The following is a 15849-nucleotide window of genomic DNA, read 5'->3' on the forward strand; positions in this document are numbered from 1 at the left end:
AAGATCATTGCTTCATCTCTCCTCAAGGCAACCCTGGACTGTAAACAGTAGGTAAACTTTTCCCGGTTATCAGCCTTCTTATTTCCATAGTGTCTGCCTGCCTTGTGAAGGAATTATTATCAGATCAAGGTGCGGCTACAATTCTTCTAGTGCAGACATTTATTTTAAAAGTTTTGTAGAATGCAGCCATCAGGGTTGCCGTTTATCAGCCAACACTGGCATGGGAGATGTTTAATCTTTGGCAAGGAAAGGAAAGGTCCCCTGTGCAAGCACCAGTCGTTTCCGACTCTGGGGTGACGTTGCTTTCACGACGTTTTCACGGCAGACTTTTTACGGGGTGGTTTGCCATTGCCTTCCCCAGTCTTTTGCAAAGGCCACTCTAAACAGGTACATGCAAGCTTTCTCCAAAGGGGTAAAAGAGGCTTGGTGGAGCCAGTGGCAGACTGGCCAGGGTGTCAGCTTGCCCAATGGCAAGTGGCCCCCTGATGAAGTGGGCCCCCTTAAACATTAGACAATATGTTAAAAATGTTAATGACCTTTTAGTAGCTTGAAAATATAATAGAAGTTTCAGTATTATTACTGTAATGCAACTAAAATTTACATTGTATTTAGGAGGGCCAGCCTCCAGGAGGGGCCTGGGCTCTCCTGCTTTTCCAGCTGATCTCCAGCTGGCAGAGATCAGCTTCCCTGGAGAAAATGTAGTCTGTATTTACATTTAGGATCTACTGCATACTAACGGTAATATGTACAATGTATGTTCACTGTAATTACTAAAAATATATATTCCGCAAAAGTTTTCATTGTACCTTTTCCCCACTTCTGGGCTGTGATCATACATATTAAATAATGCACTTTCAATCCACTTTCAGTGCACTTTTCAACTAGACTTTACTGTGTGAACTGGCAAAATCCAGTTGGAAAGTGCATTGAAAGTGCCTTATTTAGTGTATGTGATCACAGCCCTGTATTTTTTTATATTTATTTCTTACAAAAATTAAATGATAGCCTAATATTTGTGAGTGGGTCCCTTATATCTCCTGGCAACCAATATTTTTAGAACCAGTCTGCCAGTGGGTAGAGCAAAAGACAATATTTGGTGTGAAAATGGTGTAGTGAGAAAATCTAAAGGTAAACACCTCCCCACCCCACAATTACTCTTTTCTTTTAAAATCATAGCATTGTGTGAAATCAAAAACTGTCTGCAAAAAGAAATGAGTCTCAGCCTTTGTGACATTCAGAACAATTTTTCTCCTTGGCAACCGTTTTAGACTTCATTTGGGAGCGTCAAATTCACAGCCCAGTTGAGAAGGTGCTGTAGTTACTGCCTAGAACTAAGATGATAGAGCCATCAGGCACAGGGTTGCCAACTCTGGGTTGGAAAATTCCTGGCGATTTGGGGATGGAGCCTGGGGAGGGGAAGGTTTGGGGGGCAGAGGGACCTTAGTGGGATATAATCCCTTAGGTTTCACCCTCCCAAACTGCCATTTTTTTTCTCCAGGGGAACTGATCTATGTAGTCTGAAGATCAGTTGTAATTCTGGGAGATCTCCAGCCCCCACCTGTAGGCTGACTCACCTGGGCAGGGGTATTCTTCAATTGAGTTGAGTGAAGGACTTTGTGATGTCTTTTAGTCTCAGACTTCAGAGTTGGGACTATAGAGCCAGACAGATAGACAGGTCAGGAGGAACCCTGTGTACCCTTTCTTCCCTTTTAAGGTGTAGATTGTTGCTCTGAGGGAATTTTTTCCCCCTTCGTTCCAGCTCATATCTTCTCTTTCTTCTCCATCTTGCTACCATAAAAGCAGGACACACGTTTCTACCTATGCATTCATCCTAGTTTAGTTAGCTAGTTTAGAATGGTATTTCTAGCCTGGGCTTTTCCTCACGGGCTTTTTCTGTGCGTTTTCTGCAGAGATTTTTGTGCCTTTAGTTTTCACTTTAGGATTTTTGTTTCCCCCCCACGTATTTTGAGACCACTCTTACCTAGAGTTGCCAGGTCTGGGTTGGAAAATACCTGGATACTTTGGGAGTGGAGCGGCGAGAGGGTGGGGTTTGGGGGAGGGGAGGGGCCTCAGCAAGGTCCAATGCCATAGAGTCCACCTTTCCAAGCAGCCATTTTCTCCAGGGGTTACAAACATTAGGGTTTTAGTGTGCAACAGGCAACAACATAAAGAACCACTGAAATATCATGAGTGCAAATAAGCCTCCGTGTCAATTTTAAGCACACAAAAACTATTTACTGTGACACCAAAATTTTAACAAGTATATCCTATCACATTGAAAACACAATTACTGTTCCTTTCACCGAAGTAGAGCTTCAAGGACACAGTCTCTCTTGCTTCCATGGTGACTTGTTTCTTGTGTTCAGTTTGGTCCCGCGGGTACCAAAAATGAAAAGGTCACTTCTTTAAAGCCAAATGAAGATAAGAGACTGCAGTAATGACAACAAATGGACACACCTTCTGGTAGAGCCTTTGGGACTTGAGAATGGAAACTCAAACTTACAATCAGAAAATGAAACGTTATAAAGCTGTCAACAAATGTGAGAACTGAGTTGGAGCCCAGTGGCACCTTTAACACTAACGAAGTGGTGTCTATAGCCCCCTTCACAGTGCCTTCTTACTTTTTGATATTTTTTCAGACACTAGAGTTTCTGGGGTTACACAGACACAAACAAATATTTCTCTGACATCAGAAATGGTTTTTTTTTTTTGCTAGGGGGTAGGATGGGGTATAAATTGAGATGAGGAGGAAGAAGGAGGAGCAGGATATTAGTATTGAGTTATATCCCGCCCTGTACTCTGAATCACAGTGGCTCACAATCTTTTACCTCCCCCCACCCCCAACAGACACCCTGTGAGGTAGGTTGGGCTAAGAGAGCTCTTACAGCAGCTGCCCTTCCAAGGACAACTCCTACGAAAGTAATGATTGACCCAAGGCCATTCCAGCAGCTGCGTGGAGAAGTGGGGAATCAATCCGGTTCTCCCAGCTAAGAGCCTGCGCACTTAACTACTGCACCAAACTGGATGTCACCAACTACATGTTGGGTTCAATATATGTTACAGTTACAGCTGCTGTTGATACCTAAATCATTCAGTTTTCACTTATACGCAGAAATCAAACTTTCATTTCATTTCATGTATTCCACATATCCTGCCCTACCCACAACATGGGCTCAGGATGGCTCACATCATAAAACCATCAGCAGCAAAACACTGGTTAATATGCGTATTGACATCTAGCCTCTGGTGGGAGAAGCTCAATTAGCATTTCTAAGAAGCTGAGGTTGTAAAGTCATTCACTGACTTTGCAGCTCAGAGGGGAAAAAACACATAGCCTTTATCACCCCATTCATGCCTTTGAAGCCCCAAGTCCTGTGTTGGTTAGTTTACGCCTATGGGTCCAACCCATATCGGATGATTTTTAGTATCAAGTAACACATCTAGAGTTCCAGTCATAGGATGTGACATGTAGTTCAGCCCTAATGCAAAGATTAAATTGTAAAGTTACATATTATCAGGGGGGTTTTTTGAAGCAAAAACTCCTTTGTATATTAGGCCACACACCCTGATGTAGGCAATCTTCCAAGAGCTTACAGGGCTCTTCGTTCAGGGCCTACTGCAAGCTCCAGGATTGGCTATATCAGAAGTGAGTGGTCTAAAATGCAAAGGAGTTCCTGCTACAAAAAAAAGCCCTGCGTATTATTTAAGAAAAAAATCTGGATTTCCAAGTATGACCCTTGGATGGACAGCAGAATTTAAGTTTTTGTGTCTAGTTGGTTGTTTTTTTTATTTTGTAAAACTGTCCCATAATTTCCAATGCAAAGTGATTATTTTAGGGTTTTCTTTTGCCATCCTAATTGTTTATTTCTCCCCTTTTATAGGAAAAATGTCACTCTCCAAACAGCTGGAGTCTCTTGTAGATGAATTAAGCAACTTCGCCTGGAACTCAACCCCACAAAAATATTACAATGTAATAAACCAGATAATTGAGCTGTTCAAAGATGGAGGAAAGGATGAAATAGTTTCTGAAGCAGAAGAATACCTAAAAATTTGGGAAAGCACGGACCTTAACATTGCTGTCACCGGAGAGGCAGGAGCTGGGAAATCTCTCTTCATCAATACTATGCTGGGATTGAGTCCTGGTGATGTGGGTGCTGCTCCCATAGGAGTAACGGAGACAACACAGAAGCCAGATGCTTATTTTCCTCCTAACTTCCCCAATGTGACCTTCTGGGACCTTCCAGGAATTGGAACCCCAGGATTTCCTCCAGAAACATACCTTAAACAAGTAAATTTCCACCGTTATGACTTCTTTATCATTATATGCTCAAAGCGGTTCCATTCCACTGATGTTCAGCTAGCTCAAGAGATCGAGGCCATGGGCAAGAAGTTTTATTTCGTCCGTTCCAAAGTGGATGAAGATTTGAGAAATTCAAAGAGGGCCAATCCTAGGAAATACAGTAAAGAAAAGGTCTTAAAAGAAATCAAGGATGACTGCAAAAAGAATCTGGAGAAGCACTTGGAGAAGCAGTCCAACCATCAGATCTTCCTGATTGACTGTTGGGATCTTGAGAAGTTTGACTTCCCTTCCCTGCTAGAGACTTTGGAGGAAGATCTGCCCACCTTGAAGAGTCTGACCTTTGTGCTCAGCCTTCCCAACTGCTCCCCTGAGGTCATACAGAAGAAGAAAAAGGCATTGAAGAAACAGTTATGGAAACAAGCTCTAGTTTCTGCTTTCATCAACGCTGTGCCCATCCCAGCCCTTACAATATGTTGTGATACTGCTTACATAGTGAAGACCATGCTTGGCTTCTACAAGCAGTTTGGGTTGGATGACAGCTCCCTAACTCGATTGGCCTGCTGGATGAAGAAGTCAGTTGAAGAGCTGAAGGCTGTGATTCAGTCACCACCTGCAAAAGACGTTGGCACAAATCTCTTGGTGAAGGCATTTGGCTCTGTAGTGGGAGGAATACTGAGCTTTGCTTTTCGCACAAAACGTCTTGTTGCAAGTGGGGTTGCAAGTGGGGTGCTTTCCTTCGTAGCCACATACTACATACTCTCCAAGTTCTTAGATGAAGCGGCTGAAGATGCTGAAAGAGTTCTCACGATAGCCCAAGAGCACGCCGAGGCAGGAGCTCCGTCTGCCGAAACTCACCTTAAAAGCCAGAAAATCAAAGTACAATAAATTTTTAACAAATCCTGAATATAAAATAAATTTCCAGTTCACCCCAAGGAGGAAAAGTTGGATGTTGTGACTCAAATAAATGGGTTTTGCAGATATTTTCCTAAATTAGGTTGTGGGGGCAGAGCGTGTGATAAGATTTTCTCTGTAGGTTAGACCCCCCAATGTTTCTAGTTTTAGCTTGCTTCTGTTATAAACATAAGTATAGTTATATGGAGGCTGGTCCTATGGTCCAGAGTCCAGGCCAGGGCTTTTTTTGAGCAGCAATACATAGGAATGCAGTTCCAGATGGCTTGGTGTCAGGGGGTGTGGCCTAGGGTTGCCAAGTCCAATTCAAGAAATATCTAGGGACTTTGGGGGTGGAGCCAGGAGTCTTTGGAGGTGGAGCCAGGAGACATTGGGGGAGGAGCCAGGAACAAGGGTGTGATAAGCATAATGGAACTTCAAGAGAGTTATAGCCATCACATTTAAAGGGACAGCACACCTTTTTAAATGTCTTCCTTCCATAGGAAATAATAGATAGGGGCACCTTCTTTTGGGGCTCATAGAATTGGACCCTCTGGTCTAATCGTTTTGAAACTTGGGGGGTACTTTGGGGAGAGGCGCTAGATGCTATACTGAAAATTTGGTGCCTCTACCTCAAAAAACCGCTCCCCCAGAGCCCCCGAAACCTCCAGATCAATTCTCCATTATACCCTATGAGAAACGATCTCCACATAGGGAATAATGAAGTGCTCAGCAGACGTTCTCCCCCCCAGCCGCCCCCCCTCCCTGTTTCTGGCAACTCTGAAGTGAGTCAGGAGTTGCAGCCAGTACATGTCAAAAGCAAAAGCCTACTCACAAGTTGCAGCCAACTTCTTCCAAGTAATACAGACACCCCATCCCAAGAGGAAGCCTTTCCAATCGGATACTGGAGCCTCCAGAGGGGGTAAGTCACATGGTGGCTTTGGGGGCAGGGCTTCCTCCGCTGGCCAGCTGACTGGGGGCGAGAAGCAGCCTGGGAAAGTGGAAGAACCCCCGCTGGGACCTGGGGTTGGCAAGCCTAGTGCGGCCTAATGTGCAAATAAGATCCTGCTGGGCTTTTTCTACCAAAAAAAAGGTCCTGGTCCAGGCTAAGATGGCTTCCATAAAATCTGAATTACAACAGAATAACTAGTTTGGCTATTAGTAGTGTGGCACCAAAATCATGGGCTTTTTCACATTCTCATTTTACTTGCTGGTGACTTCCTGTTTCTTGGGGAGGGGGGAGGTCTGCTCCACATGTGTTTTGCTCCTTCTAGTGATCAATTTGATATCACACCAATTTATTTCCAGCAGATTTAAACTGCAGGGAGATATAAACCTGTGGGATATTGAATCGACCGCTAGAAGAAGCAAAACACACATGGAACAGATTCCCCCCCCCCCCCACAAAGAAATAAGAAATTACCACTGAGTAAAATGAGAATGCAAAAAAGCCCAATATCTAGTTGCAAGGAATATAAAGATTGGATCCAGGCGAAATTGCCCACTTACGGAAAGGCAGATGTAATATTCAACTTCCCCCCCTACTTGCTGCAGATCTCAGATTTGGTCCCCATGCAGTTCTCAAGAGGCCACTGCCCCCCGCCCTCTCCACCCCGAGAACAGCATTTCAGGGAGATCAGTGGGCTACAGTGGAAGAGCCAGAAAAGTTCTGTTTTGCTGCCTTCAGTTCATGAAAAATTTAGACCGGATCCACTGTCAAATATAAGAGCCTAAAAGACAGGTATGAGGGATAGTCACGGCCAACGTTTGTGGGAGCATTTAGGAAGTACCCACACTTAGAACGATGTTCAGTTTTTCAGTCTAAGTTTCATGTAATATGACATCGTTAATGTCAACCTCACATTCTTATGTCAAAGACTGCATTATCACAAACCTGCTCTGTCTTTACAAAGAATGAGCTAGAGCCTTGTGAGGAAAAGACAGGATTTTTGGGTTCCACTTAAAAGCCAACAGTCTTGAAAAAGGCAACGAAACATTGCCAGGTAATGTGGGCACCAGCTAACATGGACTGGCTTTGTGTGGATGAACTTATTCTTTATACTAACAGCTCATTGAAACAATAGTGGACTGAACGTGCAAGACTGTGAAGTGGGATAATTTGTTTGTTAAAGCGCCTGTGTGCAATCTGGATGAAAGAATTCATTACAGACTGTTTTCTCATGATTTTGGTTTACGAGTCAAAAGCAGACTCTTAATCTTTAAAAAGTGCCTGTGTGCATTCTGATTTATTTTTCTGCAGACTGTTCAAATTCTTTTTAGTGCAGCCTGTTTGGGAAAAGAGGTTATGTCAAAGTGCCTGCGTGCACTCTGGTGTTTCATATTGCAGTCTGTTTAAAGGTAGAAGCTCTGGAATATTAAAGTCCCTGTGTGCACATTTATATTTCTCATTTTAGATTATTTAGACGTAGAGTCTACTCAGAGGTAGAGGTTACAAGGTTTTTCCTATCACATTTTTTTCCCCTGTAATAAATGTTTTGATAGTATAGTTTCACCCTGACGTTTCTTCTATTATAGTTTATCTTGTAACCTAACATGTATCTTGTAATTTAGCATGTAGAATGTAAGGGTCCAATCTTGCATTTATGTATCAGAAATTATGCTTGGGCTTAGAATCAGAAGACTAACAAACAGCACAACATACACAAAGAAAAAGAAACAAAAAAAGTCTAAAAATGACTATGGCGCTGCATCCTTGAAGACTCTGACCTGAGGGCTAATGCAAGTTTTCTATGTGCAGTTAGATGCAGCAAATGGACAATCCACATGGATTATCTGGAGACCAGTCACCTCTGAAAGACTGAGCTTTACCAAGAGCCAGCCAGCAGATGCTTTTCCTGTAACCTTGCTGATAAGCCTTAGTTTTGCATATAGCCCTGTCACAATCCTAGGCCTAGAGAGGCCTCTAGGGAAGCCTGTACCAGAGTAGCTACAGGACCTATATCTCCCAGGATCCTTTCTGTCCCCCGGACTGGGTGAAAGCAGTTTTGGAGGGAAAAGTGGCCCAGAGCAGTGTTCCCTCTAAACTGAGTGGGAGCTACCTCACAGTTTTTTTAGCCTCCAGCTCACACATTTTTGTCTTAGCTCAGTAAAAACGGCCTCAGAGCAAACTAATTTAAGCAGTAGCTCACAACGTTAATGCCGCTAGCTCACAAAGTTGAATTTTTGCTCACAAGACTCCACAGCTTAGAGGGATGGGACCTGGGAAGAAAGCATAAAAAGGCTAAGCTACAGACAGGGTTTGTAGCCTCTGGAGAGGCTGCAGACAGAGAGGTTCTCTCTGGGAAATGCTGAGCTAGAGGCAGGCTGCAGCCAGAGAGGGATCCCTCATCCAAGGAGGGTGAGTTGGCTTGAAGTTAGAAGAAGGGAGTGCCTAGTTGGTTGCATCAGGGCTTTTATTTCTTTGTACCAATCTTTACTGTTTTTCCATATTCTCTGTTGCAATAAACAGTTTTTCAAACCACTTATTATTTTTGAGCACTTACAATAAACCTGTTGTTATGGTTAAACTGCCTGGGTCCTCAACGTCTCTTCGGTCACAGATAAAAGGTTTTGCTAATAAGGATGATGGGTGGTCAGGGCCAGCCCTAGGGTGCCCTGCGCCCCAGGCAGTTGTTCCATGGTGCTCCATCTGTGGCGCCGCCCTGTGGCAGCGAGCCCTGCCGCCCCTTCCCTCTGCTCACCTGCTTATGCCACGCCCCCTCTCGCCCATCCCTCCTTGTGTTATTTGCGGCACTGTTTTTGGCACCATGCTCCAGTCCCCACCTCCCTGGCGCACTCACAGGAGTGTACCGGTCTCCTCATCCAGGCTGCTTTAACCCGGGCATTTCCGTAACACGTTGTCTTAAGAGAGAGCATGACGTGAAGCGCTCTCTCTTAAGAGAACGCTTTACAGAAATGCCCAGGTAAAAGCAGCCCAGGTAAGGGGAGCACACTGGAGGTGGTGGTGGCAAATTAGGCGTTTGGCTGGGGTACCGGGAAGGGGGGAAGTCCGATTTGGTGCCCCCTCCTCCTGCAGCCCTAGGCAAATGTCTAATTTGCCTAGTGGGTGAGCTGGCCCTGTGGGTGGTTGAATGCTCTGGGCCCTCCTGTACAGATCCTTACCAGAGTGGTGGCAGCCATTGGAAGGCCCTTCCTGGTCTCCTGCTGTGTGACAGGCCCCAATAAAGAACACTGATTGATTGATGGAGAACTGATCTCCAGGGTCTGTTTATTCCACTGCAATAAACCGGCAGCTACTACTATTAATTGTTTATTTTCTTCATTGTACCTCCCCTTTCTCTCCATTGGGGATCCAAAGTGACCTGCATCCTCCTCCTCTCCTCCATTTTATCCTCACAACAGCCCTCACAACAGTGTGCGGACTCTTATCTGGGAGAACTGGGTTTGATTTCCCCACTCCTCCACTTGCAGCTGCTGGAATGGCCTTGGGTCAGCCATAGCTATCACAGGAGTTGTCCTTGAAAGGGCAGTTTCTGTCAGAGCCTTCTCAGCCCCACCCACCTCACAGGGTGCCTGTTGTGGGGGGAGAAGATACAGAAGATTGTAAGCCGCTTTGATCGTAAGACTCTGATTCAGAGAGAAGGGCGGGGTATAAATCTGCAGTCTTCTTCTTCTTCTGAGGTGGGCGAGGCTGAGAGTCTATGAACACATGAAGCTGCCTTACACTGAATCAGAAAGGGCTTGAGCACAGGATAATGCCAGAATCCATCCTTCAAAAGAGCCATTTCCTCCAGAGAAACTGATGTCTGTAGACTGGAGGTCAGTTGTAATTCCAGAAGACCTCCACGCTGGCAACTTCACCCACCAGTGCCACCTTGATCATTCTGTCTTCTAAATGCCAAGCATTTTGATCACAGGCCTGCTTCTTCTTCTTCCTCTTCTAATTTTTCAAGAACGTTTATTTAAACCATAAACAAATAAAGCAGTTTCAAATACGTCAACATGTAACAATTATGTGGAAAAAACAATCTTATAGATAATAACCTAAGCCACAATTACTCAAAACAAATATATATAATTAAAAAGAAAAAACAAGAAACAATCCTGCACATTATTCAAAGAAGTAATAACAAAATGCATTACATTACTGAAGCTCAGTAGAAAACAAAGTCCAAATATTTTTGAGGCAGTTTACACTTCTGTTACGCAATTGGTACACTCAAAATGTTCCTAACCATAAATTGAAAATTACTTCTCTTTTTCTAATGGCAGCTAAATTATTATTGGCTCTATCTTGGAAATCAAATTCTATTCCTTCAGTTCAACAATGGTACTCTAAACCAGGGGTCCTCAAATTTTTTAAATAGGGGGCCAGTTCACTGTCCCTCAGACTGTTGGAGGGCCAGACTGTTGTGGTGGCTGCCGTTACTGTACAAGGCCGTGAGCCGTCAGTTCTCCGTCTTCTGCATCTCTCTCCCTTCCCCACACCACACACCCCGGACTGGGAACTCACCTCACCTTGGTATCGCCTCACACTCTGTCTCCACCGCCTCAGCCCAGTGCTGGAAGTGTGCGTTGCTAACGCGAGTTTAGGTCGAATGTCACCTCCGGTCTGATTTTGCCATAACCCGGCGGGCCGCATAAACGTCCTCAGCGGGCCGCATCTGGCCCGCGGGCCGTAGTTTGAGGACCCCTGCTCTAAACTATGGGACATTGCAGCAATGGATAAAATTGCTTCTTATCTAGTTCAGGTCGAATCATTAAGTGGTAATAATTATTTCTTCGAAAAATGGTTTCGTTTTTTTGAATTTGTACAATCTATTCAAGAGACCGGCTTCTTAGCCACACCACCTTATATGGCTACCTGGCAGTGCCAGCATCAGCACTGGGTGAGGTGAAGTGTGTGCTGAGGGTTAGCCCTGCTGTGAAATAACCAGTTTTTTTCCTCAAAATTTGCACACTTCAGTAAAGGGGAGAATGCAAACGTTGGATTTACAATGTTGGATTACCTTAGGAAGCACACTCTCGACAAAGTGCCAAACCCCACCCTCTCCTGGATCCACACCCTAAGTCTCCAGGTATTTTCCCACACAGACTGGAAACCCTAACAGAGGCTGAACAGTGCATTAGCATGTAACATGATTGCTTTATGATATGCGGAGACAAAAAGGGAATAATAACTTAAGTTTATATGGTCAATAGTTGTTTAATTAGGGGGAGCAACAGTGAAGCAATAAATATGTCACATTAGGAGATAAATGTGTAAAAGTATCCTTTCTAATTGTGGGAAGTTAACTGAGGCTCTGTTGCTATGTTTCATTTGTCTCCTCTCAAGCATGGAAGTAACAAACAGCATTTTTTTCTTTGTTAAGGTGGGGTGCAGTATCATGTCAGAGAAATACATTTCAATTTTCATTGCATTACATTACAGTCACTATACCGATATACTGTTCTTTCAAGGTGTTATGTCAGAGCAATCTATTCCAATATATTGCATTGCATTACAATCATTATTCCAATGCACTATTAAAAACACACACACACACACACACATAAAAATACAGAGGGTGTATAGCTCTTCTTGGTGAGAATAAGTTTAGCTTATGTAATGAAAAAAGAAACCAATATCCTTGTTAAGCCCTGGAGGGTGTTTGTTCCAAGTGTTGTAATAACTTGTAATCCAGCAATTTCCTTTTCCATTCTGCTCCTGAAGTTGCTCTGCAATTAAACAGCTACTTTGAGGCCACCTAGTGAATTTCCCTGTTCAGTCCTGAGGAAGTATTTGTTCCAAGTTTCATAATAATTTGTAATTCAGCAATTTCTCTCTCCATTCTGTTCTTGACGTTCCTTTGCAGTAAAACAGCTACTCTGAGGTCACCCACTGAATGCTTTGGAAGGTTAAAGTGTTCCGTCACAGGTTTCTCAGTCTTGTGATTCCTGATGTCAGATTTGTGTCCATTTATCCTTTGGTGCAGAGTTTGACCTGTTTGCCCTATGTAGAGAATTTAAGGGCATTGTTGACATTTAATGGCATATATGATGTTAGAAGATGAGCAAGTAAATGAGCCTGAGGTGGTGAAGTTGATATTGTTACTGACAGTGTCCTATTCCTTTAAGGAAAATTGGAACTGTCGGGGGTTGAGTCATCCTTGACTACAGGTGGTACATTGTCATCAGGTGTAAGCCACTTAACCAATTTGTAATGTGATTGGCTAAGACCACTAGAAATGCAGTAGCCAGCTACCAGTTCAGTGTGGGATAGGAAAGAAGGAGACCAGCGTGGCATACTGCTTGGATGGATATTGAATTGATGACTTTGGACCGTGTATTGACTATTCTATTGGACTCTGTATTTGTACCTCTGCCTGTCTCTACTTGTGTGTAAGTATATGACTATTGGACTGCCTATTGACTCTGTTACCTAGGGTTACCAAGCCTCCCGCTCTTCCGGGGGCCCCCCGGATTAGACCCATCCTCCCCCGCTCTTTAAATATCTGGAAACGGGAGGCGGGGAGGGGGGGAACCGGCGCGTCTCTTCTCCTGCTTGTCTCCCTGGCAGGCTTTCTAATATCCCTTCCTCTGGGTCACAAAGACCCACCCACTGCCGGCCTGCTATTCGCTCCAGTCTGGCCTCCCTTCGTGAGATGCATGCTGGGACTCGTAGTCCTTTCGTCCTCTTTGGCTGCCGGGTGGCATCTCCTCCTCGGGGAGTCTGGCGGGGGTGGGGGGAGGGTCATGTGCGTTTCTACCTCGGGAGGCTTCAGTCGCTGATTGAAAGGCTTCCTCTTGGGATGGTGTGTCTGTGTTACTTTGAAGAAGTTGGCAGCAACTCGTGAATAGAAAAGCCCATCCCCTTCAGAATCGCCAGAAATGGGGGGGGGGGGAGTCTGCTGAGCACTTCATTATTCCCTATGTGGAGATTCTCATAGGGTATAATGGGAAATTGATCTGGAGGTTTCGGGGGCTCTGGGGGAGCTGCTTTTTGAGGTAGAGGCACCAAATTTTTAGTATAGTATCTAGTGACTCTCCCCAAAGTATCCGCCAAGTTTCAAAACGATTGGACCAGGGGGTCCAATTCTATGAGCCCCAAAAGAAGGTGCCCCTATCCTTCATTATTTCCTATGGAAGGAAGACATTTAAAAAGGTGTGCGGTCCCTTTAAATGTGAAGGCCAGAACTCCCTTTGGAGTTCAATTATGCTTGTCACACCCTTGTTCCTGGCTCCGCCCCGATGTCTCCTGGCTCCACCCCCAAAGTCTCCTGGCTCCACCCCCAAAGTCCCCAGATATTTCTTGAATTGGACTTGGCAACCCTACTGTTACCTGCCTGAACCCAACACAGTTTGTTTAACCTGCTGTTTCGAGTGTCTTCCTTGGAACTCCTTCCTGTGACTGGTCTGCCCGGGGGACACTGCTTCTGCACCTCTGACAGTTACGCCCAGTGACTGTGTTGTCTGGGAATATGTGGCAGCAAAGTTGGCATCTGGGTTTACTGCAAGCTCTGGTGCCAGTGTCCATGTTCAAATTAGATGTTGCATTATTGTGGGTGAGGAGTGGTTTGATTTTTTTTTGGGAGGGGGGGGGCTGTTGTGCGCAAGAAAAGATTTGTTCCCCAGTGCTTGTGAAAGAAGAGCCCTGTTGTGCAGAGTGGTAAAGCTGCAGTACTGCAGTCCAAGCTGTCTGCTCACGACCTGAGCTCGATCCTTCCGAGGTCAGAAAAATGAATACCCAGCTTGCTGGAGGAAAAGTGTAGATGACTGGGGAAGGCAATGGCAAACCACCCCGTAAAAACGTCACCCCAGAAACGAGTGGTGCTTGCACAGGAGACTACCTTTACCTTTTTACTCAATCCAAAGGCTCCTACCGGCTGGACTGATTCAGAGGCGGGTAGCCGGGTTGGGACGCCCCAGGCTGCAGTCTGCAGCTCTCCCGAGCTTTCTTCCTGGAAGGGCGGACCAATCAAGGGGGCGGAGCTCGAACTCTGACAAATACAAAAGTTACTTTCAGTTCTGCTGCCCTTTTGACTTTGGCTCTTCCTTATCGGGAAAAGGCAAAGCAGCTTTTGAAAGGGAGGAAGGAAAACACCGCGCCCCCCCCCCTCGAAACAGGCCTCCATCTCCTCGGTGAGTTTACAGACTCTGTTGATTCTTCAACCCCGTACAGGCAAACCATGATCCGGGTTGGTAAACTGGTCTCTCATTACTATTCTCCTCTCTGCCTCTCCGGTGTTTCTGCAGCTGCTGTTTAGGAATCAGAACGGACAGTTTCAAACACTTAAGTTTTCTTTTCAAATGTGGGCATAAGGCAGGTTTCTCCAAGGGTCACAAGGACAATCCCTTTGAAATAATACATCGAAGAATAGTTGGGAGCACCAGTTTGGTGTGGTGGTTTAAGTGCGCGGACTCTAATCTGGGAGAACAGGGTTTGATTCCCCACTCCTTCACTTGCAGCTGCTGGAATGGCCTTGGGTCAGCCATATCTCTTGCAGAGTTGTCGTTGAAAGGGCAGCTTCTGTCAGAGCTCTCTCAGCCCCACCCACCTCACAGGGTGCCCGTCGTGTGGGAGGAAGGTAAAGGAGATTGTAAGCCACTCTGAGATTTGGAGTGGAGGGCTACATATTATTCCAATATCATCTGCCTTTGAAGAGAGGGTTGCAGAGTAATGTGTCAGGTTCTGCCGTCTGATTATGTATTTCAAGAGCATTTCTTATAGGAAAGGAAAGGTCCCCTGTGCAAGCACCAGTCGTTTCCGACTCTGGGGTGATGTTGCTTTCACAACGTTTTCATGGCAGACTTTTTACAGGGTGGTTTGCCATTGCCTTCCTCAGTCTTTTACACTTTCCCCCCAGCAAGCTGGGTAGTCCTTTTACTGACCTCAGAAGGATGGAAGGATGAGTCAACCTTGGGCTGGCTACCTGAATCCAGCTTCCGCTGGAATCAAACTCAGGTCGTGAGCAGAGAGTTCAGACCACAGTACTGCAGTACTGCTGCTTTACCGCTCTGCGCCACGGGGCCATTTAACAAGTGGCTTATAAAACTATGAAGGCAAAAGCCTAGCAATACCTTAAAGACTAACAATATTTATTCCAATATGAGCTTCCATGAGCCTGATGAAGTTTGGAAATAGATGACAAAGGTGTGTGTGTGTGTGTGTGGGGGGGGGTCTTCATGATAGAAGTTTATAAAATTATGCCTGGGGTAGAGAAGCCTGGTCTCTCTAGGAGGCCTCCTCAGAATTGCTGCTTCCAGACCAGAGGGAAGGAGGAAGAGACTAGGCCCAAAACCTTCTTTCAGTTTGACAGCCTCTTCCTGCCAACTCACAGATAACCATAGCCTAAAATGGCGTTTCTCCACAGGGGGTAAGAAGGAAAGAGCACAACAAGATTTAGGGGTTCTGGAGCTCCGCTCCTGTGAGCTCCTGCCCAAACTGAGGCCTGGTCTGAGGAAAATGACATCTGAATATTAAGTAGCAGCCAGAGAACAGTCACAATCTTTGTTTGTTTTTTTCAGATTAGCAGAATGATCTGGAACAGTTATGGGTGGTCAGAGCGCAACTGAACAGACTGAATGCTTTTGGAAAAACCACACTTGACATTGCTGTCACAGGAGTATGGGGTGCTGGTAAATCATCCCTCATCAGTGCCTTGGGGAGTCTGTCAGATTTTGATGAGGGGGCAGCTGAAACTGAGGTGACACAAACTACA

At 45.2% G+C, this 15849-nt stretch overlaps 1 protein-coding gene across 1 annotated transcript; it reads left to right on the forward strand.

The window, feature by feature from the left end:
* The first annotated feature begins 3886 nt into the window (after positions 1 to 3886).
* LOC132585830 (interferon-inducible GTPase 5-like) lies at positions 3887 to 5185 on the forward strand. Its single transcript, XM_060257706.1, has one exon. The coding sequence runs from the start codon at positions 3887 to 3889 to the stop codon at positions 5183 to 5185; it is 1299 nt and encodes a 432-aa protein (XP_060113689.1).
* The last annotated feature ends 10664 nt before the right edge of the window (positions 5186 to 15849 follow it).

The sequence above is a fragment of the Heteronotia binoei genome, chromosome 17, assembly GCF_032191835.1.
Source record: "Heteronotia binoei isolate CCM8104 ecotype False Entrance Well chromosome 17, APGP_CSIRO_Hbin_v1, whole genome shotgun sequence".
Taxonomy (NCBI): Eukaryota; Metazoa; Chordata; class Lepidosauria; order Squamata; family Gekkonidae; genus Heteronotia; species Heteronotia binoei.

What these genes read in the sequence shown, in the direction of transcription:
- LOC132585830 (XM_060257706.1), top strand. Translation starts at nt 3,887, where the DNA reads ATGTCACTCTCCAAACAGCTGGAGTCTCTTGTAGATGAATTAAGCAAC.